At 46.6% G+C, this 24,568-nt stretch overlaps 3 protein-coding genes, 1 long non-coding RNA gene, 1 pseudogene and 3 gene segments (V, D, J or C); 1 reads left to right on the top strand and 7 right to left on the bottom strand.

Annotated features, from left to right (window-relative positions):
- Positions 1-24,568, bottom strand: part of LOC123954077 (immunoglobulin lambda-1 light chain-like) — a 1,184,917-nt gene that overhangs the window by 84,967 nt on the left and 1,075,382 nt on the right. The window lies entirely within an intron of this gene.
- Positions 1-24,568, bottom strand: part of LOC123954073 — a 721,845-nt gene that overhangs the window by 72,626 nt on the left and 624,651 nt on the right.
- Positions 1-24,568, bottom strand: part of LOC123954078 — a 652,309-nt gene that overhangs the window by 88,982 nt on the left and 538,759 nt on the right.
- The window catches only part of LOC123954074, a 610,667-nt gene that overhangs the window by 77,825 nt on the left and 508,274 nt on the right, over positions 1-24,568 (bottom strand).
- LOC123954079 overlaps positions 1-24,568 on the bottom strand; it is a 220,246-nt pseudogene that overhangs the window by 92,947 nt on the left and 102,731 nt on the right.
- Positions 1-24,568, top strand: part of LOC123954085 — a 197,586-nt gene that overhangs the window by 87,109 nt on the left and 85,909 nt on the right. The window lies entirely within an intron of this gene.
- LOC123954082 (immunoglobulin lambda-1 light chain-like) overlaps positions 1-24,568 on the bottom strand; it is a 203,757-nt gene that overhangs the window by 128,802 nt on the left and 50,387 nt on the right. The window lies entirely within an intron of this gene.
- Positions 1-24,568, bottom strand: part of LOC123954081 (immunoglobulin lambda-1 light chain-like) — a 150,242-nt gene that overhangs the window by 96,951 nt on the left and 28,723 nt on the right. The window contains exon 3 of the mRNA XM_046024733.1: positions 7,541-7,545. Within this exon, the coding sequence (XP_045880689.1) occupies positions 7,541-7,545 (5 nt within the window). The remainder of the gene's footprint in view (positions 1-7,540; positions 7,546-24,568) is intronic.

Below are 24,568 nucleotides of genomic sequence, written 5' to 3'. Positions count from 1 at the left end.
CTGGAGGAGAGTGTGACACAGACAGGGAAGGGGTTTTGTCTCACTTTCCTGTCTACCTGTGCCACTGTGAGTATTAGCACTGCTGTCCCACAACTGACAGTAATAGTCAGCCTCGTCCTCAGCACAGGCCACGCTGATGGTCAGGGTGGCTGTGTTCCCTGAGTTGGAGCCTGAGAACCAGTCAGGGATCCCTGAGGGCTGTTCGCTATCACCATAGATAATCAATACGGGGGCCTGTCCTGACTTCTGCTGGTACCATTGAGCATTTTTACTTCCAATGTTGTTGCCCGCACAGGTGATCCTGACTGTCTATCCCAGGTTTCTGACATCGAGGGAGGCTGAGTCAGCACATAGGAGGCCATGGATCCTGCAAGAGAGAAGATGAGAGGTGGGGTTACAGCCAGGATATCATCCACTGTATGAGCCCACCTTCCTGCATTGAGCTCTTTCATTTCCTTACGCCTTTCCACCCTGCTGTCATCTTAGTTTATGGATGCCCTGGGCCTGCCTGGTGGATGGAGCCCTTGAAGAAATGAAAAGCACCTGTGCCTGTTTCTCTGGGCAGGTGCAGCCGTTCAGGAATCACAAGGAGCCAGGGTGTACAGTGGGGCGTTATCACCAGCCCCTCACCCCACAGCAGTGTCTTGATCATCCTGCCCCCCAACTGACAGTCCAGTTCTGAGCTCAGAATCAGGGCCAGGAGTGTCCCAGAACCGGGGGCTGGGGTGGGTGTGAGCCTGGACTCTGTACCTATGCAGTGAGTCAGAAATCCAAGGAGGAATTGGATCCAGGCCATGGTGCTGATTCCTGAGGCTCAAGGCTGGGCAGTGTTCCTCAGTGGCTTCTCTTAAGCTCTTGCTGCAGACACCTGCAGGCTATGCAAATGAGCCAGAGCTCTGGGGCTTCTGCTGAGGAGCCTTGCGGTTTTAGAAATGGGCTCAGCTCTGAAAGGGGAACCCTCCTACACTGTTGGTGGGAATGCAACTGGTGCAGCCACTCTGGAAAACAGTATGGAGGTTCCTCAAAAAGTTGAAAATAAAACTCCCCTATGACCCAGCAATTGCACTATTGGATATTTACCCTAAAGATACAAACGTAGTGATCCAAGGGGTATGTGCATCCAAATATTTATATCAGCAATGTCCACAATAGCCAAACTATGGAAAGAACATCTGGTTATCCACCAACAGATGAATGGATAAAGATGTGGTATATATATCCACTGGAATACTATGCAGCCATCCAAAAACACGAAATCTTGCCATTTGCAACAATGTGGATGGAACTGGAAGGTATTATGCTAAGTGAAATAAGTCAAATTGTCAGAAAGCAATTATCATATGACCTCTCTGATATGAGGAATTTGAGAGGCAGGGCGGGAGGTCGTGAGGGGTAGGGAGGGAAAAAAGGAAAGAAGATGGGGCCAGGGAGGAGACAAACTATAAGAGACTCAATCTCAGGAAACAAACTTGAGGGTTGCTAGGAGACGGTGGGGAGAGGGATAGGGTGACTGGGTTATGGACATTGGGGAGCATATGTGCTATGGTGAGTGCTGTGAACTGTGTAAGACTGATGATTCACAGACCTGTACCCCTGAAGCAAATAATACATTATATGTTAATAAAAAAAGAAAGAAAGAAAAAAGAAATGGGCTCAGCTCCAAGGGACACAGAGATGAGAGAGGCAGCCCCTACAGACCCATCCTCAGTTCAGGGGATTCTTTTTCACCTGGTGTTCCCATAGTCTGGGGTCCAAACTCTATGCCTCTCTCTGTCCTGACCTGGCTCCTGGACAGGCATGATCACAGCAGACCTGTGAGGTGGAGTCTGTCTGCATTGCCTGAACCCATCATAGAATGTTTACTCTAGGTCCTAGAGGATTATAGGTCACTGAGTGTCCTACTCCTGGTTTATAGTGGTGGACATCAGAACATGAACAAAATTCCTCCCTTGCTAGGGGCACATGGAATTTTAGGGGGCCATTGTGGTGTTGTAGGTTTCTGTGCCAAGGATCTCCCAAGACAGGTCATAGATGCTGTGCCTCAGTATCCCCAGGGTTCACTCCCTGCCAGGGACAGACCCAGTACTTGAGCAAGGATTCACAGTGACTGAGTGTAGCAGGAATGGGGTGGGGTGGAGCGTCATGAAGTCCTGGACCTGTGCTAGAGTCAGAGACAAATTCTACAGGATAGAGATGAGAGGCCACGAGTCAGAATTTTACATCAGATGACCTACTGCCAGGTGATCTCTGCTGCCCCCTCGTGGTTGCTCCACACTTGCAGCTGGAGGTGCAGGGAAATCCTTTGTCCAGGTGGAGATTCAGGATCCACTGCTCACATCCTGATTCCCCCTGATCCATGCACTGCTGGCCCCAGGGGAGGGTTTGTTCTTCCCTGTAGGGCCCCTGCCAGCCTTGAGACCAGGTAGGAGGAGTCAGATTATCCATGAAAATAGGAAGAGACTCATGTGAAGGTAGGACCCATCTGAGGTATCAGGGCTCATGTCTCTGGGGTGGTGGTGGTCATGGGTGTGGTTTGGGGGCTGGACACCAGGGGATGCAAGACAGGGACTGCCTTACTTAATCTGGCTGCTGGAGCATCAAGTAGTGTGATGATGGCTCCTGCTTCAAGGACAGAGACCAGAGGACAGTCACCCAACAAACATTTATTCAGACCCAGCTTCGTCTTCCGTGGGTTCCATCCTGGGAAATCAGTGTGAATAAGACACAAGTCTTTCTCAGATTCCTGCCTTGGGTGGAGCAGCACTTTAGTGACACTGCCACCAACCCCGTCCATCTGCATCTTGCCTTCTATAATCATTAAGTAGCCCCACTATTCTATTCTCAGGTCTGTCTAGGTCAGTAGTAACCCTGTGGCCCAGAGCTAGCCCACAGATGTGTCATTCTGCTGGGGATCTTTCTGGAGGTTTGTCTGTGAATGAAAGAATCAGACTAGATTTATGCAGTGCTCTTTCTCTTTTACTGGTTTATGATAGTTGGAGCAAGGTAGCCATCCTGAGTTTTGTTGTCAACAGCAAGGCAAAGAAAAGCCTCTATGTAGTGGTGGTGGGAGAGACAGTGAGAGGATGTGGGACCTCATGGAGCTGGTAGTTCCTGGAGAACCAGCATCTGACTTCAGACTTACTTCTGAAATAGCTGAAATAGGAAAATAGCTGCTTGAATGTTCATGCTTCCAAGTGAGATGGGCATGCATTGCATTAAAAACTACCTGGCTAGTTGGGATAATAACTAATAGAAGCAAGCAATTAATTAAATGATAGAAGAACCTGTGCAGTTTTGGGGGACGTACAGAGAATGAAATGACATAAGACAAAATGACAGGCAGGTCATGTGTGAGGAGAGGCTGGAGGAGGCTTCTCTGCAGAGGGACTGTGGGGCTGCTGTCAGGATGGGAAGAAGGGACAAGAACTGGAGTGTGTTTGGAGCAGTCCCTGTGGGGAAGATTCTGGTTTGTGTGAGGATGCAGGGACAGTGAGGACCTTAGGTATCTCTGATTCAATGCTAGTTGAGTTCCAAGGTGATATTTTCCCATAAGTTCAAACTGAGTAACAGGTGTGCTGTGTTAGAATTCTCAATGTTTTATGTTACCAGGGAAGATGAGTCATAAGAGGAGTCCTGTGTGAACCTCCCTGAAAACTGAGTGAGAAATGGGAGCCTGTTTTAGCTGACAGTCACTGTGGCTTCTCCATGGCTCCTCTGTGTGTGTGTTTCCACATGACATCAAATTCCTGTCACACACTTTTATATCATATATTTATAAACACACAACACACACAAATATATCTGAGTATATTTGTGAGTGTGTGTGCACATATACCCTAATTGTGTCTGCTAACTGTGTGTATGTTGGAGATATATTTCTATTTATGTAGGGTATATAAACATATGTTTTCTAGAGATTCTGAACTCTGGATTGGGTACCAAAGTTGTAGTCTTGGGAGTTTTTGCATTTTTAGGAGACATGCAGTTTCATTTTATCACCAGTGATAAGGTGGGTGTTGTTACCATAATGAATGGCAGGACCAAGTTAGTAATCAGATTCATTTGACAGAGCACACTGGTACCAGTCAATGACAGTGTTTCTAGAACTGAAATAGATGGGCAGCTTACCTATTTTTTTACATTTCTATTATTTTTTTTTCAGTATTTAAATTTATTTATTTTTTCAGCGTAACAGTATTCATTGTTTTTGCACAACACCCAGTGCTCCATGCAATACGTGCCCTCCCTATTACCCACCACCTGTTCCCCCAACCTCCCACCCCCGACCCTTCAAAACCCTCAGGTTGTTTTTCAGAGTCCATAGTTTCTTATGGTTCACCTCCCCTTCCAATTTTTTTTTTATAAACATATAATGTGTTTTTATCCCCAGGGGTACAGGTCTGTGAATCGCCAGGTTTACACACTTCACATACCCTCCCCAATGTCCATAACCCCCCCAATCCCCCCTCCCCCCAGCAACCCTCAAGTTTGTTTTGTGAGATTAGGAGTCACTTATGGTTTGTCTCCCTCCCAATCCCATCTTGTTTCATTTATTCTTCTCCTACCCTCCTAACCCTCCATTTGCATCTCCACGTCCTCATATCAGGGAGATCATATGATACATGTCTTTCTCTGATTGACTTATTTCACTAAGCATGATACCCTCTAGTTCCATCCATGTTGTCGCAAATGGCAAGATTTCATTTCTTTTGATGGCTGCATAGTATTCCATTGTGTATATATACCACATCTTCCTTATCCATTCATCTGTTGATGGACATCTAGGTTATTTCCATAGTTTGGCTATTGTAGACATTGCTGCTATAAACATTTGGGTGCACGTGCCCCTTCAGATCACTACGTTTATATCTTTAGGGTAAATACCCAGTAGTGCGATTGCTGGGTCATAGGGTAGTTCTATTTTCAACATTTTGAGGAACCTCCATGCTGTTTTCCAGAGTGGTTGCACCAGCTTGCATTCCCACCAACAGTGTAGGAGGGTTCCCCTTTCTCCGCATCCTCGCCAGCATCTGTCATTTCCTGACTTGTTAATTTTAGCCATTCTGACTGGTGTGAGGTGATATCTCATTGTGGTTTTGATTAGTATTTCCCTGATGCCAAGTGATGTGGAGCACTTTTTCATGTGTCTGTTGGCCATCTGGATGTCTTCTTTGCAGAAATGTCTGTTCATATCTTCTGCCCATTTCTTGATTGGATTATTTGTTCTTTGGGTGTTGAGTTTGCTTAAGTTCCTTGTAGATTTTGGACACTAGCCCTTTATCTGCACATCTCTATTATTAGAAAGAGCCAACTGACACATGCTTTAGCTTGCTACTGAACCTTAACAGAGACTGTATGCTCCTTATTAGCCACTAAGTTACTATGTGATCCAGCTGCCTGCACGAAACTGAGTGTTATCAGAGCAACAATGCCAGGGAATTGGGCATTCACAGCAGCTCTCCATCATTCAACAGAAGAGGTAAATTCAAGATCAGGTTTCTCTAGGTCCTGAAGGCACAGGCGAGTTGAATGAGGAAGAGGTCTGAAGGCCATGACCCCAATCCATACTGCATTGTCTTTGCTCTGTCTGGCACAATTATGAACCAGTGGGGAAAATCCTATGAACAGCTGATCCAGAGGAAAAACCATGGTTGGTTTAAGAGGTTCCTGTCTGATGTGCATCCAACTCTGCTAGTTAACAATATTAGTCCTGCAGCCCTCATCTGGGACACCGCTGCACAATATGGACAATTTTTCAATAAGGCAACATTTGAGCAGAGTACTTGGTTTATTTCACCTGGGCAGAGAGAAGGACAGAAGTGGCTTATTTCTAACCTACTTTCTCTGACTCAGTGTGGATGGATGGTTAGAGACTTTGAAGAAACAGGAAAAGGAAAGTGGTGAAAACTGTTTGAGGAAGAGATGTGTGAGTAGAACCCACCTGCAAATGAACATAGAGCTATTTGTGTTCCATGAAAATGCCCACAAGAGTGTGTCCTCAGAGGGAAATGGTGTTAATAATCAGGTGGATAATGTGATATTCAGCAGACAGTGATTAGCCTTCTTGTCCATCCACTCTTGAACTTGTCCAGGGGCCCTATAGTAAAGTGGCCATGTTGGACGTTGGGAGGTTATTAATGCAATAATACCTAGGTTTGTCCACTCACAAGGCTGACATGGCTATGGCTACTTCTGAGGGAACAATGGCAAGAGTGGGGACCAGCCCAGATTTTCCAGGATGAGACCATTCCCTTGGGAATCATCCAGGAGTCTGGTGGCAGATGAATTACATTAAACCCTTTCCACCATGGAAGGGATCACTCTGTTCTTATTGGAATAGACCTTTACTCTGGGTAGGAACTTGCTTTCCTTCACTGCAGTGCTTCTTTCCAAACTGTAACCCTTGGACTTACTGAATGCCTCACCCGCTGTTCTGGTACTCAGTGTGGCTTCTGTCCAAGGCTCACATTTCACATCAGAAAAGAGCTGCAGTGTGTTGATGCCCATGGAATTCACTGCTTCTACCATATTCCCACCATTCAAAACAGCTGGCATGATGGACTACTGGCCTCTTGCAGACTTGTTTACTGTCCAGTCACATGCAACACCTTGTGGGACTGTGGCAAGATATTTCAGAAGGTGATATTTGCATTAAATCTGTGTCCAATATATGAGCTGTTTCTCCCATAGCCAGCATTGATTGGGTCCAGGAATGAAGAGGTGGAATTGGGAACGTCCATACTCACTGACATTCGGGTGACCCACTGCAAAATTTTTACTCCTTTTACCATGACCATACACTCTGCTGCCCTAGAGGTCTTAGTCTAAACAAGAATTGCTTCCACCCAGAAACACCACAATGATTTTATTCAGTGAATGCTGACTTCACCTTGTCACTTTGAGCTAGTCATGTCTCCATGGTGTCTCTCTGTCCTTCCAGCCTGTCTTTCATCCCCAACAAGTACCCTAGGCAAGAAACATGACAGCCTCATCCTGCCTCCTGCACAGGCACCCCTGATTCACACGGTGCAGAGGCTGTTTGGAGGGCTGTGCTGGGAGAGAGGTCTGGGAATCTCAGATCTGGGCCCTGGGCCAGACCTCTGTTCTTTGTCCTCAGTCCTCCAGGTGCTAATGGAGAGTGTGACACAGATAAGAAGGGGGATTTTGTCTCACAATCCTGTCTGCCTCTGTCACTGTGAGCATTACCACTATCCCACACTTGACAGTAATAATCAGTCTTGTCCTTGGCCCTGGTCCTGCTGGTGTTTGGGGGGGGGGGTGGACCGTGTATTCCAAGTTGGATCTTAGCATCAGAGAATCCCTGAGGGCACTTGTTATTGTCATATACGACCAGATAGGGTCCTGTATGGCTTCTGCTGATACTGCTTAACACTGAAGATTTCTATACTGCCTCTCTGACAGGTGATCATGACCATCTGTCCCAGGGTCACTAAGCACAAGGCAGCTGGGTCAACACTGGAGGCCTTTCTGCAGCCTGGCCATGGAGCTGAGCTAGGTGGGCTCCTGTAGAGCTACAGACAAGACCTGATTCAGGGAAAGGTGGTCCTGTGGCCTCAGGGTCTACCCTTCCTGCTTCACGTGTCCTCTGCATCTCCCAGCTGCACTCTGGTCTCATCCTCACCATGTCATCACAACGTAAAAGTCTGTTATTCTAACATTTATTCATCATGGTGCATATGGGAATTTACTTGTTATACATTCACCTGCTATTGGAGATTCATCACTACCTCCAGTCTATTTCTACTTGGTGCTTCTGTCTTTGTGACACCCCATCCCACAGCAGTCCAGCAACCTACATCTCATCTACCTTTCATTTTTTCATCTATATCTCACGTGAACTCGTGAAAAGTGCCAGAAGCCATCCCTGACTGAGGGCCTCACTTTAAGTTATGTATCTCTGTGAGTGTTCCCCATGGTCACTTCTTCGCACACAGTGTGATCTCTGGAGACTGGATAGTCAGTGGTCCCTCCTGGCAACTGGATTCTGTCACTGAAGCAAGGACAGCACAGGGACCAGAAATGTGGATTGAGGCCATGGGAATCACTTCATCTTGGAAACAGTCTCACAAGGAGGCTGCAGACCTTCCTTCCAGGGACAAGGGGGTCCGAGTGACCCCCCCTTCCCAGAGACACTTATGAACAAGGAGCCACAGCTCTCGGTCATAGTCTGCCTGGAGGAGGGAAAGGAGAGGCAGAGAGTGAGAGGTCAATGTGTCTCTGGATGCACCTGGCACAGAAGGGTCAGTTCCCTGGGACTTCAGCTGGAGAATGAGGTGACTGGAATTTCCAGGTGAGGTGATGACTGTGTCGGGACTCCTGTCATTGTCCTGGGTAACTGTGTTTCTCTGACCCTCAGATCATGGTCCCTGAAGTCTGTGGAGTTCAGGAGTTCAGCCTCTGAGGACTGAACCCTGGACCCATGCTGACCCGCAGACCTGGGGTCCCTCTGAGTCTCCCCCTGGGCATCCCAGCCCCCGTCCTGTGGCTTCTGATGCAGCTCTGCTGCCCCCTGCTGGTGGAGGAGGACTCAGACCTGGAGCTTCCTGCCTGCCTGTCACCCCAGAGCGCCTGTCACCCCAGAGCGCCTGTCACCTGAGAAAGGGTGTGGACCATGGTTTCCAGCCTCCCACAGGCAGCCACCCCACTGGCCTGCCCTGCACAGCACAGACAGGTCACATACAGGATGCAGGATTCAGGACAGGTGGGATTCCTATACCTGTACCAGGGTTGAAATGCCCTGGATAGCTGCTGTCTGGTTTCAGAAAGGAGAGTGCAGACTACAGTGTAGTGTATTCAAAAAGGGTCAGTGTCCAGACAAACCTGTGTGATGTCCCACAGCCACCAGGTTCCTGTGTATTTAGGAGTCAGGACCAATGCTTCCTGCATCCCTATCCGTGTATTTGGGTCATGAGAGCAACAGGTGATGCTTCTGGTGCTAAATTCAGTTGAGCAGGCAAACCTTTATTTTACTCTTTATTGCTACTGTATTTACTACTGTTATTGTTATTCAAACCCATATCTCCTGGAGCTCGGTGTGGGAGGATCTGTAAAGTAGCTTAATCTGTGATTCTTGTGGAACTGCTTATCTGCTAATTCTGACTTGGATCCATTTGCTCATGATGCAGGTCACAGGGCAGATGAAAACTTTTCCTTGGATCCCACAGAGGAAGACAGGAGACTCCAACTCTAAAGTCAGCTCATTGAACTCACAGGGAGTCTCCCTAAAAAGTAAGACTCTTACAATGTTATGTATCATTTGATGTGAAAAGAACAGTGTTTCTTACTTGAGTGTAAGCTTCCCCATTCATGGCAGCTGAAGCTAATGCCTAGACAGGCTAGAAAGTTCTCCTAGAGAGGCCAGGAAAACAGAGAAGTGGGATTGAGTCCAGGAGTGGAGCTCCGGTGTGCTGGATTCAGACTCAGGGATCTTCGGGGGCAGAGCTTGACCAGTGCAGGTTGAGGCCTGGCCCGGCCACAGGGCTTATGTCCCTGGTCTCCATCCCCAAACTGGCTGGAATCTAAAGGAGCCCCCTCAGCCTGTGCATGGGGAAAGTCAGTGGGGTTGTCCTAGGTTAGTGCTGGAGAATCTGTGGGGACAGCAGAGGCTGTTTGGCTGTGGTGGGGCCTGGTCTGGGGCCTGCTGGCTCTGCTCTGTATTATTGGTTTCTCCTTTCTCTCCTGAGCAGTGGAAATGACAGGATCTCATGGTCACACCTCTGGGGACAGCTGATTATTATAGGGGCCCATCGGTTCTGCAGCTTCAGGAGCCTATGGGACTCATTCTCAAGGGCCCCATCCCTGCAGCATCCCCCGGGCTGAGCTCAGGGCCAGGGTCATGGGCAGAGTCCTGTGGGGGCTGAGCTTGTGTCAGTGCTTGGGGCAGGACCTGGGGTGTGAGGAGAGGGAGAGAGTTAGGAGGGGGCATTTTGTAAGGGTCCAGGCTATAGTGGGGACCTCAGATTTCTCTCTCCTCAGTCTGCTGCTGAGTCTGGCCATCCCAAACCTCTCTCAAGTCCTCTCTGGTTCCCATGAGAATGCTCCTTTTCAGGCTGTTGGAGAGAAATTCTGCTTCTGTGTGGGCTTCATGGATCTGGTTCATGTGGAGAGGTGCTCACCTCTGGGCTCCATAGGGGAACTCTTGTCATTCTGTGTTTGAAAATCTTAAAGGTTCATATGAGAAAGGACGTATGAGGACATTTCTGTTAGCTATTCTCATGCAAAATGCCCTGTGAATATTTCTTCTTTTCTCTTGTGTGTAAAATACAGAACAGAAAATGTTCCATCCTCATTATTTCTGGCTCAATTCATCTTCCTAGAGTTTGTATCTGCTCCCTGAGGATATTTCATGTCCCACATTGTGGAGCAGAATTAGTGGGAATGTTCCTGAAAGTTTGCTTATGTTTTAGTGTCATTTCATATACTGTGGGGTTGTTATTTGAGGCATCTACTTGGGTGTTGCTGTGAAACTCAGTCCAACAATGTCTGTCTGTTAATGGTGGTGCAGACCATTTCCTGCATGTGATTAGTAGCATCATGTAAATAAAGCATCCATGGATTTATTTTCTGTTTGTCCCATGTGTTCTTTGCTTCCTCTTTCCATTTGTCTGTTTTTAACAAAAGTAATGAAATGTTATTTATGCTTGTTTTTTTTTTTTGTTTTGTTTATGAGCTATGAGTTATTGCTGTCTTATGACCAGTGACTTGGAATTGTCTACATTCTGGTGATGTTATATGGAATATAAGAACCTGATAATAGACTCCTCTTGCCTCTCAGCCTATTTGCTATAATTTTCATACATGCAATTTTACACACATTGGAAATTTCTACATGCATTATTATTACATTTGGTATATACAATGAATTATCTTTTATAGAGGTTTAGATAAGGAAAAAGTCTAATTTTTATCCTAATAGTTAGCATTTCTGATGTTTACATTCACTTTGTAGATTCATATTCTTTCTGGAATCACCTTCTTCTTCCTGAGGGAAGTCCATTTGTTTCTTGCTGGTATTATGGGTCATTTGATGAGAAATTCTGTCAGTTTTTGTATATGTGAAAATTTTTTTTAAGTCAGCCTTAATTTTGAAGACTCCTTTCCCTAGATGAAGAATTGTTTTCCCCTTCTTCCAGTAATTTAGAAATGTTAATCCACTGTCTCTCATGGACATTTCCGTCAATGCAAAATCCACTAAACTCTTCTTTCATTCCCCTGAGTACAGGTGTCTTCCTCGGGCTGCTTCTAAGACTGTCTCTTTTTCACTGCCTTAGATGTTTGATCTTGTTGGGTTTGGGTTTTTTATGACTATTATAATGATTTCTTGTTCTTCAGTTTTGTTGAGATTCTGAGCTGTCACTTGTCAATTTTTATCAGATTTGGAACATTTTGGTCAATAATTTTTCAAGTATTTCCCCATCTTCTCCACCCTACTGTCTCTCCTCTTCTGACACAATCACACACTATTCCATTGATAAAGTTGCTCTCCAGGTCAGTGATTCTCTGTTCACATTTAAATCTTTTTTCTTTCACTTTGCAGTGTCCATGCTGTCTTCTGGTTCCCTTGCGTGTTTGTCTCCTCCTGCCTGCTGTTGTTCTCAAACCTTGTCTTTGTGACCTGAGACGTTGCTAATTTTATCTCTGGAAGTTTGACTTTTCTTTTTGTCTCCTGTTAACACATCATTTGACCTGTTAACGACTAAATTTTGACTACACATTTTAACATCATTCTTTCTTATGTCTCCAGTCTTCTGGTCTCCCTGCATCTTCCAGACCTGATGCCCCAGGACTCCAGGACCAATTTCTTCACATAACTTCCTGTCTGTCTGTCTGTCCGTCTCTCTCTGTGTGTAATATATGAATACACATCTAGGTGTAGATGAGATACATGTCTTTTGGATCTGTAGTCTCTGGAGAATCACAACGTTCACTTTACTAGCTCTTATCTTTGTAGTTTAGATGATTTTGTTTAAATGGCATATTTAACTTATTATGTACCTCCTTGTGTCATACGATAATTCCCATGTTATTCTTCCCCCATCCATTTTGCTGACATTGTCATATATTTTATTTTTCCATCCATTATAAATCACTACATAAGTTCTTATTTCTGCTTAAACAATTGACTACCTTTTATAAGTGTGAACCTATAAAATCTGACTATATTTATCAATATTGTTCTGATATCTGATACTTACTGTAACTCTATATATACTATAGATTCACATTTATTCTTTTTTAAAAAGATTTTATTTATTTATTTGACAGAGAGAGAGATCACAAATAGGTAGAGATCTCTGCCTCTGCAAGGCAGAGAGAGAGGAGGAAGCAGGCTCCCTGCAGAGCAGAGAACCCCATGGGGGGCTCGATCCCAGGACCCTGAGATCATGACCTGAGCCAAAGGCAGAGGCTTTAACTCACTGAGCCACCCAGGTGCCCCTAGATTCACATTTCTGTCTGTCACCCTTTCCTTCTGTCCAAGGGGTGTCCTTTACTGTCACTTGTGTTGAGAGCCTGTGGGTGATCAGTTCTGTGAGATTGCAGACTGAGAAAGGTTGATTTTGTTTTCACCTGTCAATGACATTATCCCTCGGTGAACATCAAAGTTGACAAGTGTTTTCTATTAGTACTTTGAAACCATTGCTCCTCTGCATTCTTGCTCACATGGCTTGTGATAAGAAAGGTGTTCCCAGCACCTTGCTTGTTCCTCTGTAGCACCTGGTCTTTCCTCTCTGGCTGTAAGAGCATCTGCATTCACTGGTTTGTAGCAATTTCATTCTGACAAATGTGGTGCTGTCTCTTGTATTCCCTTGTCAGAGGTTTGTTGAACTTTGCGATATACTGGCTAATAGGTTTCACCAAATTTGGAATATTTTGGGTTTTATATCTTCAAATGTTTTTCTGTTCACCATCTGCTCCCCACGTTCTCTCCCTCAGTTACTCTGATTACACACTTGAGGTTGCATGAAGTTGTCCTAAGTACCCTGATCTTTATTCATTTTTTTCAGTGTTTGCTTTTTCTTTTTCACTTGAAGAATTTTCATTGCCATGAAATCAAGTTCACTAATCCCTTCTTTCTCTTTCAGCATCAAATCTGCTGACAATATCACGAAACAAAGAGTCAACCCATGGAATGGGAGAAGATATTTGCAAGTGACAGTACAGACAAAAGGTTGATATCCAGGATCTATAAAGAACTCCTCAAACTCAACACACACAAAACAGATAATCATGTCAAAAAATGGGCAGAAGACATGAACAGACACTTCTCCAATGAAGACATACAAATGGCTATCAGACACATGAAAAAATGTTCATCATCACTAGCCATCAGGGAGATTCAAATTAAAACTACATTGAGATACCACCTGACACCAGTTAGAACGGCCAAAACTAGCAAGACAGGAAACAACGTGTGTTGGAGAGGATGTAGAGAAAGGGGAACCCTCTTACACTATTGGTGGGAATGCAAGTTGGTTCAGCCACTTTGGAGAACAGTGTGGAAATTCCTCAAGAAATTAAGAATAGAGCTTCCCTATGACCCTGCAATTGCACTACTGGGTATTTACCCCAAAGATACAGATGTAGTGAAAAGAAGGGCCATCTGTACCCCAATGTTTATTGCAGCAATGGCCACAGTCGCCAAACTGTGGAAAGAACCAAGATGCCCTTCAACAGACGAATTCAACAGATGATAAGGAAGATGTGGTCCATATACACAATGGAGTATTATGCCTCCATCAGAAAGGATGAATACCCAACTTTTGTATCAACATGGACAGGACTGGAAGAAATTATGCTGAGCGAAATAAGTCAAGCAGAGAGGGTCAAGTATCATATGGTCTCACTTATTTGTGGAGCATAACAAAGAACACGGTGGACATGGGGAGATGGAGAGGAGAGGGAGTTGAGGGAAACTGGAAGGGGAGATGAACCATGAGTGACTTTGGACTCTGAAAAACAACCCGAGGGTTTTGAAGGGGTGGGGGTGGGGTGGGAGGTTGAGGAACCAGGTGGTGGGTAATAGGGAGGGCACGTACTGCATGGAGCACTGGGTGTTATGCAAAAACAATGAACACTGTTACGCTGAAAATAAAGAAAAAAAAATCTGCTGACAATATCACAGTGTGTTTCAGATCATGTACTTTATGTTTAGGGACATGTTAAAACATCTGGTCTTTGAAAAATATCTTCCGTGTCTTCCCACATGTTCAGTCACTCCTTCACCCATAGTCACAAATGAAACATATATAAAATTATTCTGTGCATTCCCTCCCCTGATCTATCCCCTGAAGAGCCTGTGTGGTGCGCTGGTGCGGAGGGAGGTCTGAGGACCTGAGATCCAGGGACCAAGTTCAGACCCACTCCCTGCTTTGTCCACATGCCTCTTTGGGCTGGAGGAGTGCATGGCACAGATGTGGAAGGGTTTTGTGTCTCACTTCCTCATTTCCCTGTGAGCATTACCATTGTTGTCCCATACCTGACAGTAATAGTTGACCTCGTCCTCAGCCCGGGCCTTGCTGATGGTCAGGGTGTGTGTGCTCCCTAAACTGGAGCCCGAGAATCAGTCAGGGATCCCAAAGGGACACTTAATGCCCTTATAAATGACATTCACATGGGCTTGGGCTGCTGTCTGCTGGTATCATTATGCATATTTTTTGGTCAGTTTCTCTCCAGAGCAGGCGATGATAGCCGTCTGTCCCAGGGACACTGACATGGGGGGAGACTGAGTCAGCACAGTGGAGGCCATGGAGCCTGAAGAGACAGAAGAGGAGAGGTTGGTGTGAAGTGCAGGGGCTCATCCCATGGTCGCAATACTGAACCTTGTTGATCTGAGCTCAGGGTTCACTTAGGACCCAGCTCAACCCTGTGGGGGCTGAGTGTGTGGGCAGCCTGGGACAGAACCTGTGCATAGAGTGAGGACAGAGAACAGGAAAGAGGTCCAGGCCATGGTGGATGTGCCCAGAGCTCTGCCTCCTGAGTTCCACAGCACAGCTGGGCTCCACCCCAGCCTCTCTTATTCCCTTCCAGGCCCTTGGGACTTCTGAGCTCCTACATGATAAACAAGTGGTGAGATCAGAAGATGTGCCTGAGGCAGAGGGGAGTCCCCAGCTTCCTCCAGCCAGCTCTCAGGTCAGACCACCACATTTTGTCTGCAGAGTCTGGGATCACAGGTACCTCCCAGGGATCAGACCACATGAAATGCTCTGTGCCCACCCTGCTGGCAGTCTGTCCCGGCTCCTTCTATGGTGTTTCCAGAGCCTGGCCATGGGCCTGGGCAGGGCCTTCTGAGAGTTACAGACAATACTTGACACAGGGAAGTTGGTCCTGTGACCTCATTACCTTCTTCGTCCTCCTGCGTGGTATCCCCTCTGTTTCCCCAGAAGCACCATGATCCCATGTTTCCCATGTCATTAGATTGTGGAACTTTCTCACTAGAACATTTGTTCATCATTCTGTCATTGAGGTGATGGAAGATTCTGTCGTAAGGGAGAGTTCCTGGGGCAAGTCATAGATGTTGTGCCTCAGTATTCCCAGTGTGTAGGGATGGACCCAGTTGAGGAGGGTTTGATAGTTCATGAGTTTAGCACACATGGGATGTGGTGGGAAGGCATGAAGAGGACCTGTGCTAGAGACAGAGGCAAATTCTAAGGGGACAGATGAGAGACAACGAGGCAGAAATTTACATCAGTGTCTACCACACTGTGTCCTCAAAAAGAAATGGTAGTAATAATCAGGTGGATAATGTGACATGTCTGGGACAATGGTCAGCCTTCTTGTCCATCCAATCTTGACCTTGTTTTTTGGGATCCATAGCAAAGGACTCATTTGTAAGGTGGGTGTTTATTAGTAAGATGGGTGTTTATTAATGGCTTAATCATTTTGGATTTAATTTTTATTACAACTCACATCTCCTGGAATTTGGTGTGGCAGGATTTTGAGCTGCTTTATCTGTGGATTGGTGAATTAGGAAATCAGCTAATTCAGACTTGGACATGATACAGGTCACAGAGTTGCCAAAAACCTTTCCTTGTGTACCCACAGAGGCAGACGGGAGACTCTAACACCAATATTAACTCACTGAGATCTCACTGCATTTGCCTAATTAATTAAACTGTTCAATATTTTGTATCCTTTAATTTGAAAACAAGTGTTTCTCACAGCAGTATAAGTTTCCCCATTTCGCAATTCGTAAAGTGAATCCCCAGAGAGGCTAGTTTACCAGGAAAACAGAATAAATTCGGGGGCGAGTCCAAGAGTGGATCTCAGGTGTGCTGGATTCAGACCCTGGACTCTTTGCAGCAGAGCTTGACTAGGGTGGGTGGGAGGGAGTATGACTGCCCTGCTCTGGTTGTGGAGAGTGTCATGGTTCCTTTTGACTCCTCCTGACAGGGACTCAAAGTAGGGGGCACTGTCTGGGGCATTTCATGATGACGTGGGGAATTGAGTGTCTACAACCCTATTAATATAAGCATGAGTATATGCATTCAGGAGATCCCCTAATATATGGGACTCTGATGACAGTCATCAATTCAGCATAGTTCAATTCAGCAGGTCTGATAATGGACCAACCTTCCAGAGGGAAAGTTTGGTCATGGGGGGCATCATGAGTAGATCAGGTATTTGCTGAGAGAAGGGGAATATGGAGTGGGCAGTGAAGAATGTAATTCTAGACACCACAATGACCGGAGTAGTGGCAGAAATGAATAGGATAAAAGTAATAAATGTTTCTTCCTTATACTGACATGAATAGGTTTGGATATATATTAATCACATGTTTCTGTTCTATTCCGCTGTTTCATGCCATTATCATCTAACATAGGATGTGTTAACCATAGTTAACTTTATATCTCATTACTGAAGTTACATAATATCAAATCGGCTGAGACAAAAAGATCACTAGCAGAAAATGATGTATTTTGTATTGTCTTGTGGGGAAAGTGTGAGCATGTTTGTAACTGTTCAAGGGATATTTTATCATGTTAGGGAGAAACATGGCTGCCAACATTCTCTTTATTAGGAGACTGTGGTCTGTGGGGATCTGGGTGGATTTTATGTGGAAAAGGGATCATCTGTGTTGTCTTATTCAGTTTCACCATTGACAGGCTGAGCTATATCTCACAGAGTTGTTGTCTGTCCATGTACCTGGATAGGTGTTAAGAGAGATTCCTGCCCAAGATTTGGAGGGTAGAAGTGAGGAAGGACCCATTCTGTGTCTCATTCCCATAGTTATTGTGTTTCTTGTGGCCACTTTGTAGGCAGTGGCAACTGACCCATTGTCCCCATTCACTGTCAAGAAGGATGTGACTCTCCAACAATCCGTCAGAACTCAGAACACCTAGTGTGTCTGGATCTTTATCCAGTGTACAAAAATACAAGGAACAATCTGATCTGTCTGGGGATGGGACAAGTACATTGGTGATTTGGGGGAGAAACACCATCTTTGTGGGTACACAGTGGCCTTCTTGGGTCCTTGAAGACCCTTTTGGCGATGCCGGCCTTCCTCCATTGGGTTTTTGGAAGCAGACCCTGAGGAGAATTGCATGAGCAGGAACTCTGGAAGGAGTTGGGGATCTCAGCCCAGGTAGAAGGAGAAGGGACCCACAATGAGCCATCAGGTGAGGCCTCCATCCTGCAGGGAGCTCTAAATCTGGGACTGTTCAGGACATCTGAACCTGAGGCATGACCTTGGGATGTTGGCCTGAGATGATCATTCAACTGAACCTCTCTGAGAAGGGACATAACATGGGGAGGCAGATTTCTGAAGCAACCAGAAATTCCCAGTGAGGAGACCCCCCTGTGAGCTGTCAGTGGCTCTAGACAGTAGTGGGTGGGTGTGTGAGCCCAGAAGAGGCAATGTGGGTGACCCCTCTGTCTACTGTGCCCATCCTCTCCACTCAGGTGGAGGCAGCCCCCATGGATGGCATTGTGGCTTTAGGAACTCAGCTTCTCTGGGATATTTGGACTCTAATCCTGGTCCATTGTGTGAAGTGTGGCCCATCACACAAGGAAAATACAGAGATCATGAGCATTGGACAAAAGGCTCCCTCTGTCTTTCCTCTACCGAAGCCCTCTGTCCCACATTCACACACAAGCAAAGAGACCAGTGTAGCCTAGTGCTGTGAGCTAAATGCTCTCCTGGACAAGACTCCCTCTGTCTTTCTTCCACTGAAGACATCTGTCCCACATTCACACACAGGCCCAGAGAGCGGTGTAGCCTGGTGCAGTCAGGTGCACGGTGTTCTGACCCAATGGGTGCAGGGCTACCTAAGAGCAGAGTGGGGGAGGAACTCTGGGGGCCTCAGACCTGGGGCCCTAGGCCAGACCTGCTCAGTGCTTATCCATGGTCCTCCTGGGGCTGGAGGAGAGTGCGGCACAGACAAGGAAGGGGCTTGTGTCTCACTTCCCCATCAGCCTGTGTCACTGTGATCATTACCACTGCTGTCATAGGACTGATAGAAATAGTCAACCTCATCCTTGGCTAGGGACCCACTGATGGTTAAGTTTCCTGAGGTAGAGACTGAGAACCAGTCAGAGATCCTTGAGGGTCGCTCGTTATTTTTAATAATCACAAGCGCAAGAGCTTGTCTTGGCTTCTGCTGGTACCAATATGCATATCTTTTCCCAGTACATCTCCAGAGCAGGTGATTGTAGCCTTCTGTCCCTGGGTCACCGACACAGAGGACGGCTGAGTCAGCCCACTGGAGACCACGGAACCTGAAAAGACGGGAGAGGAGGGGTTGGTGTGAAGTCCAGGGCTCATTCCCAGGGACTCAATACTGAGTCAGTGTTGGTGCTGAGCTCAGGGTTTGGGGCAGGCACAGCTCAGGCCCTTGTGCAGGATGAGCTTGTGTGCCGGGCCTGGGGTGCACCTGTGCAGAGAGTGATGATGGGGAGCAGGAAAAGGGTCCAGGCCCTGGTGGAAATGCCCAGAGCTCTGTGTCCAGAGACCCTACAGCAGGGCAGGCTCACCCAAGCTCCTCTTATTCCCTCCAGGCCCATGAGGCAGTGATTGTTAAGATTTATACAAATATATTTCTCTGTGGGTCTCTATGTGGATTAGCTGCTTGTGAGATGGGAGCAGGTGATTGAGGAGGAAGACAGGAGCCCCTGGTTTTCTCCATGGAGCTTTCTGGTGAGAAAATCGACCTTGGTTTCCAAGGTCTGGCTTCAATAGTCAGATTCCTGGGACCTGACACCTACTCGGTCTGAAACCTCTGTGCCTGGGGTCTGTGCTGGGCTGGCTCAGGGCCTTGTAGGAGCCTGGCCATGGGGTGAGCTGGGCTCTCTGAGAGTGACGACAACCCCTGATTCAGGGAAGGTTGCTCCTGTAACCTCATTATCCACCTCTTCCTGTCTCAGGTCCCCTGTCTGTCCCCACTGTACTCTGGTTCCATTCTTGGCATGCCATTACATTGGGAAACTCTCTCATTCTGAGGTTTGTACCACCTTTCTACCTGGGAATTGACTTGTTAACCAACCACTAGCTGTTGGAGATTCCTCACAATGTCTCATGTATTAACACAGGCTGTTTTCATCCCTGTGACAGCCCTCATCCCACAAGAGAGCAGAAATTGGCCACCATAATTTTTTCATCAGTGTTTTATGTAAACATGTAAAGAGCATGACAAATCAATGGAAGCTTCCTGGTCCCCTAGGTCACAGGATCCCACATGGCATGAGCTTTGGACTTGAGACAGTGTCCCTGCAGGGAGTTGATCCTGTCACCGAACAAGGATAACTCAGGGACCAGAACTCTGGCCTGAGCAGGAAGCATTCATTTCCCTCTGGAGACAGTCTCATAAGGACGTTGCTGATGTCCCTTCCAGGGATCAGGGGCTCAGTGGTCCCTGCTCTCTCTCCGTCAGCTCTTCCTGAGCAAGGAGCTGCAGCCTGGAGGAGGGAAAGGTGAGCTGAGCGTGAGTGGTCAGGGCATCCTTGGACATGCCCAGCACAGAGGAGTCAGTGCCTAGAAACACTGATGGACATTGAGGGGACCTGCGTATCCCACCCAGTGTGTCAGTTCTCCCTTCAATATTTTGTGTGTCTGACCCTCAGAATAAGGTCCCTGCAGCCTGAGAAGATAGAGTGGATCATCACGACAGTCTCTGGGGACTGAACCCTGGACCCCATCTGACACCCGGGCCTGGTGTCCTTGTGAGGCTCCTCTTGGGCAGCCCCAATCTGTGTCCTGCTGCTCCTGCTGAAGCTCTGCTGTCCCCTGCTGGTGGAAGGAGGATTCAGTCCAGGGGATTTCCCCTTGCAGGTCACCCAATAGCACCTGTCACCCGAGAAAGGATGTGGACCAAGGTTTCCAGCCTCCCAGAGGCAGCTTCACCCCCTGCCCTGCCCAGGCCAGCCAGCACAGACAGGTCACATACACAATGCAGGAGGCAGGGCAGGTATGATCCTTGTACTTGTCCCAGGGTTGAAATGCCCTGGCCGAGCCCGCTATCTTCTTTCAGAAAGGAGAGTGCAGGTTTCAGTGTAGTACATTGAAAAGGGTCAAGGTGGAGACAATCCTGATGCCCCACAGCCACCAGATTCCTGTGTTGTTAGGAATCAAGACTGATACATCTCGGATCCCTATAGGGTAGAATACATGAAAAAGGAACACACAGTGGAAGATAAAGAGTTGAGTAGAATATGACTCATGGGGGGTATTCCAGACGTCTCCAGGGAAAGATATTGAAAGTGAGAACATTGATTAATTAGTGAGAAGTGGGTGGGGGGAGGGGAAGGAAGGGAAGAAGGAAGGGAGATGCAGAATGAGTAGGGGAGCCGTGTGGAAAGGAGATCTCCTTGAACATACTCTCACTCGTGGCTCAGCCTGCCTGGGCTCTCCTCACTGTGTTAGTGGCATCACTTCCATCTCTCCTGGCTAGATCTTATCACTTGTTTCAGGTGCTCCCTGTGTGCAATAATAAATTTCTGATCAGGCCCAAGAGATTCCCCCAATGGGACAATGGCACTAAAGGATTGTATTATGGAGACTCTGCTAAGGCCACAAGCTACATAAAAACTTTTGAAAAAAATTTTCATTCTTGACCTCAGGATTGCCTGGCAATTTGTGAAGCCAAAAGCTATTGATGAGGAACAATGCAGGAGGAGACATTCACTCTTGACAATTTCACTACTCACTTCTATAGGACAAGAGCTGACCAGTGGTCTCTTACTGAGACCCTGATCCTGTTATAAACTTGACAAATAGTAATTATCACAAATGGAATCATTCGACCCCTTTAGCCAATGCTTTGTAGTTGTCACTCCCTCATTGATTGGTTACCATCTCAGCACACGAGGGAATGCTCTTTATCTGCCTACCTTTTCCATTCACTGTCATCACATCCACTGTTTGTCCATCGGTCTGTCTGTCCAAGGCTACTGGGTTATTTTCTTCCAAGTTATAAACACCAGGAGGTCCCAAGTGGGCTTGGAGGTGGGATGATTCACTGTGTGGGTTTGGATGTTATTTCCCTACCATCCTCTGGAATGTCTTTCCCACAATGTATGTGGTGGAGGAAAATGCTCACTAGAGGGACCTGTGGGAGTCCTTTTTTGGGACACAATCTCTGCAAACCCTTAGTAGAGAACAATCCTTTACTGGGATGTGTAGGGTGTGCCTGTGATTCCCTGTGACTCAGCCCAGCATGTACTTGAAAGAAGTCCCTGAAGGACTGAGACCTGCTGTTCACCTCTCCTCCTGTTCCTCCTGTACACTTGCCTGCTCTGTCTCAAGAGGAATAGCTACCTACTCTCCTCCTGTCCACGTGGGAGTTTTCCAGGCTATGGGCAGATCCTGGATTTTCCATCTCAGAGCTGCATCACTAACTAAGGGACCCAGCCAGAGTTTCTGGGATCCAGCATCACAATTCCTCCCAACCCTGCTCAGGTCTACAGGGACCAGGGTTACCTTGATCAATACAGATGCTCAACGTTAACACAAGAGTGTGGGTTTGTGTGAAAGATGCTGCTTTTCAGATACCAGAAAAACTGGAGATCAACATGTCCAGTAAACTTGCCCCTCTACCATCATGTGTATTTGATATAGATCACTCATAGGATTGAGATTCAGGTTAATTATATATTTATCACTTTCGTGCACCCCTTTCACCATGCCCTGCTGTTGTCAGTAGATGTGTTCCTGGGCAGAACCTGAAAAAGGCCAATGCCAGCATGTGGACCAAAAGTTAAGAATCATTATTGATGGAGAAACCGAGGCCATGCTCCATGTTGACATCCTATCATAGACATCCTAACATGCACACTGTTTTCCTACTAGATCCCAGCTCCACAACCACCATGGTTTTAAGACTCTCTGCCATACCTCCCTTGGGGACCAAATGTTTCCTTTAAAACATTCAACACTGGCAAGAGTCCTGTTTTGCTTCATGATGAAATTATAGTGATGATACTCACTCAACCAACCTCCTTGGTAAGCTGCAAAACTCTGAGATCTCTGTCCATTCCCTGAGCAGAGACCCATCATGGATACACAGGGTCTGATAGCTCATGGTGTCTCCTCAGACCAGTTACAGTTTCAGGATCATTTTCTTATCTGGGCTGATCTGATCTTTCCCAGAAGTACAGCAAATGAAAGAGAATGTTCTGTTGTCAAAATGACCTTAGTTAGTCCCTGTGTCTGTCTCTCTGTAATGTTTTGGGATTTGGTACAGAGTGACAGGGTTTCCAGGGAGAGGCAAAGGTCTCAGCGTCCTGGAGAGGGGCATACAGCCACTCCCCCTGAATCCCCATGGGGAAGAGGAGAGAGAGAGTGGGAGGTTTTAGCCTCACTTCCCCTTTGGGTGTATCACCGTGGCTTAACCATACTGACCATCGATTGTGTGGCTCTCACCGCAGTAATACTCAGCCTCATCCTCCCACTGGATGTTGGAGATGGTTAAATAGCGGTCAACCCCAGAGCTGGATCCTGAGAAGCGACTGGGGATCCCGTCCCCCTTGCTGTGGCTTCCGTCACTATTAACCTTCATCAAATACCTAGGGGCCTTCCCTGGTTCCTGTTGATACCAGTGAACAAAGTAATTGCTGTGCTCCCTGCTCAGGGTGCATGTAAGCTTGACTGAGGCTTCCAGAGAGGCATTTGCCGATGGAGGCTGAGTCAGCACAGGCAGAGCACAGAAACCTGGAAACAAAACACAAGAATGATGCTGAATGTACCAGACACTGGACAGTAGTCCCTGGAGATTGTGTCTGGAAGGAAATGCTAAGGAGGTGGAACCCAGACCTGTAGAGAAAATGAAGGGCAGGATGTAGAAGGGAACCCAGTCCATGGTAGGGAGAACTTCACAGAAGTCTGTTCTGAATCTCCTGCGGGGACTGAACTCTCCAAACTCCCATCTTATCCTCTGTTTTTGCAGCTCAAGGAAGGAGGGGCATCAGATGCAAATCTACTTTCCATTCTTCAGTAGGTCTGTGGAAGCTTTTGTCTAAGCCCTGAGCTTAAGTGCCTCATGGTAATTTCCTTAGGTCAGAAGAAGGACCAGGTGTGGGTTTCTAGAGTGGAGAGTTAATTCTGCACAACACAAGTATCATCAGAGGAACGATCAGTCATACCCTTTGCACTTGAGCATGGACCAGGGGATTTGAACTTACTGGGGTCTCAAACCAAGACCCACAGTGCCCCGCTGGCCCCCCTGGGATGAATGTCACCCTACATGTAGTGGTAGTTTAACAAAATGACTACTTCTGAGCCCTCAGTAGGTGCCAAACCTTTGTGAATGTGTACAGATTCCACTGAATGGGACACAATAAAAATAGTTGCCCTATGCTCAAGGCATAATTTTCCTCCAGTTTGTTAAATGAAGAATCTAATGCTGAGACATTAAATGATTTTATCATTCTCATTTGCTAAGACAGTGATGAATAAGTCAAATTTCCAACCCAGGAGACATCCCAGAGCCTGCCCTTTGAATCCCTTCCCTGCACCGACCCCTCACCATCCTCCCTCTCCCCTCATCCCAAGGCTACTGAGACCTTCTGGTCTTCATTCTCTCTCCTTTATTCCAGTCTATGTCCTCCCAGGTTCTGTTCTGAAGATGCTCAGATATTCATGGTGTTGCTGTCTGTGTTTCCCAAGGAAAAACAGCCTGCTGGCTGTGAGTCTATACTGGAGGGACAGTTACCCTAAGGGAACCTTATGCATTTAACCTGCTCTGTCCTTGGCTCCTACAAGACATGAAAACCTGTGTACCATCAAATGTGGGTAGTCCCAATAGAGAAGTGTTGTCATTCTGGGGGACCCACCAGATTTCAAAGACATAGCATAAAAAATAAGGTAAAAATATTTTTATATGTAATTCATATTGATGTGATAATATTTTCAAGAAATTGACCTAAACAAAGTATACTATGAAAACAAGTTCTGCTCATTTCTTCTCATTTTTAAAATATAGCTACTAGAAAATTTTAAATTATGAATGTGGTTAGAATTTTATTTCTGTTGGACCGGCTACCTTTCAAAGTCCCAGTAGCTGACACTTGCTTTTGAAAAAGGAGACAGAACTTTCTGGAGCATTGAGAAGGGGACATG

Source organism: Meles meles, chromosome 12 (assembly GCF_922984935.1).
Source record: "Meles meles chromosome 12, mMelMel3.1 paternal haplotype, whole genome shotgun sequence".
Lineage (NCBI taxonomy): Eukaryota > Metazoa > Chordata > Mammalia > Carnivora > Mustelidae > Meles > Meles meles.
The sequence above is the reverse complement of the archived record's forward strand: the minus strand, read 5'-3'. Positions and strand labels throughout refer to the sequence as shown.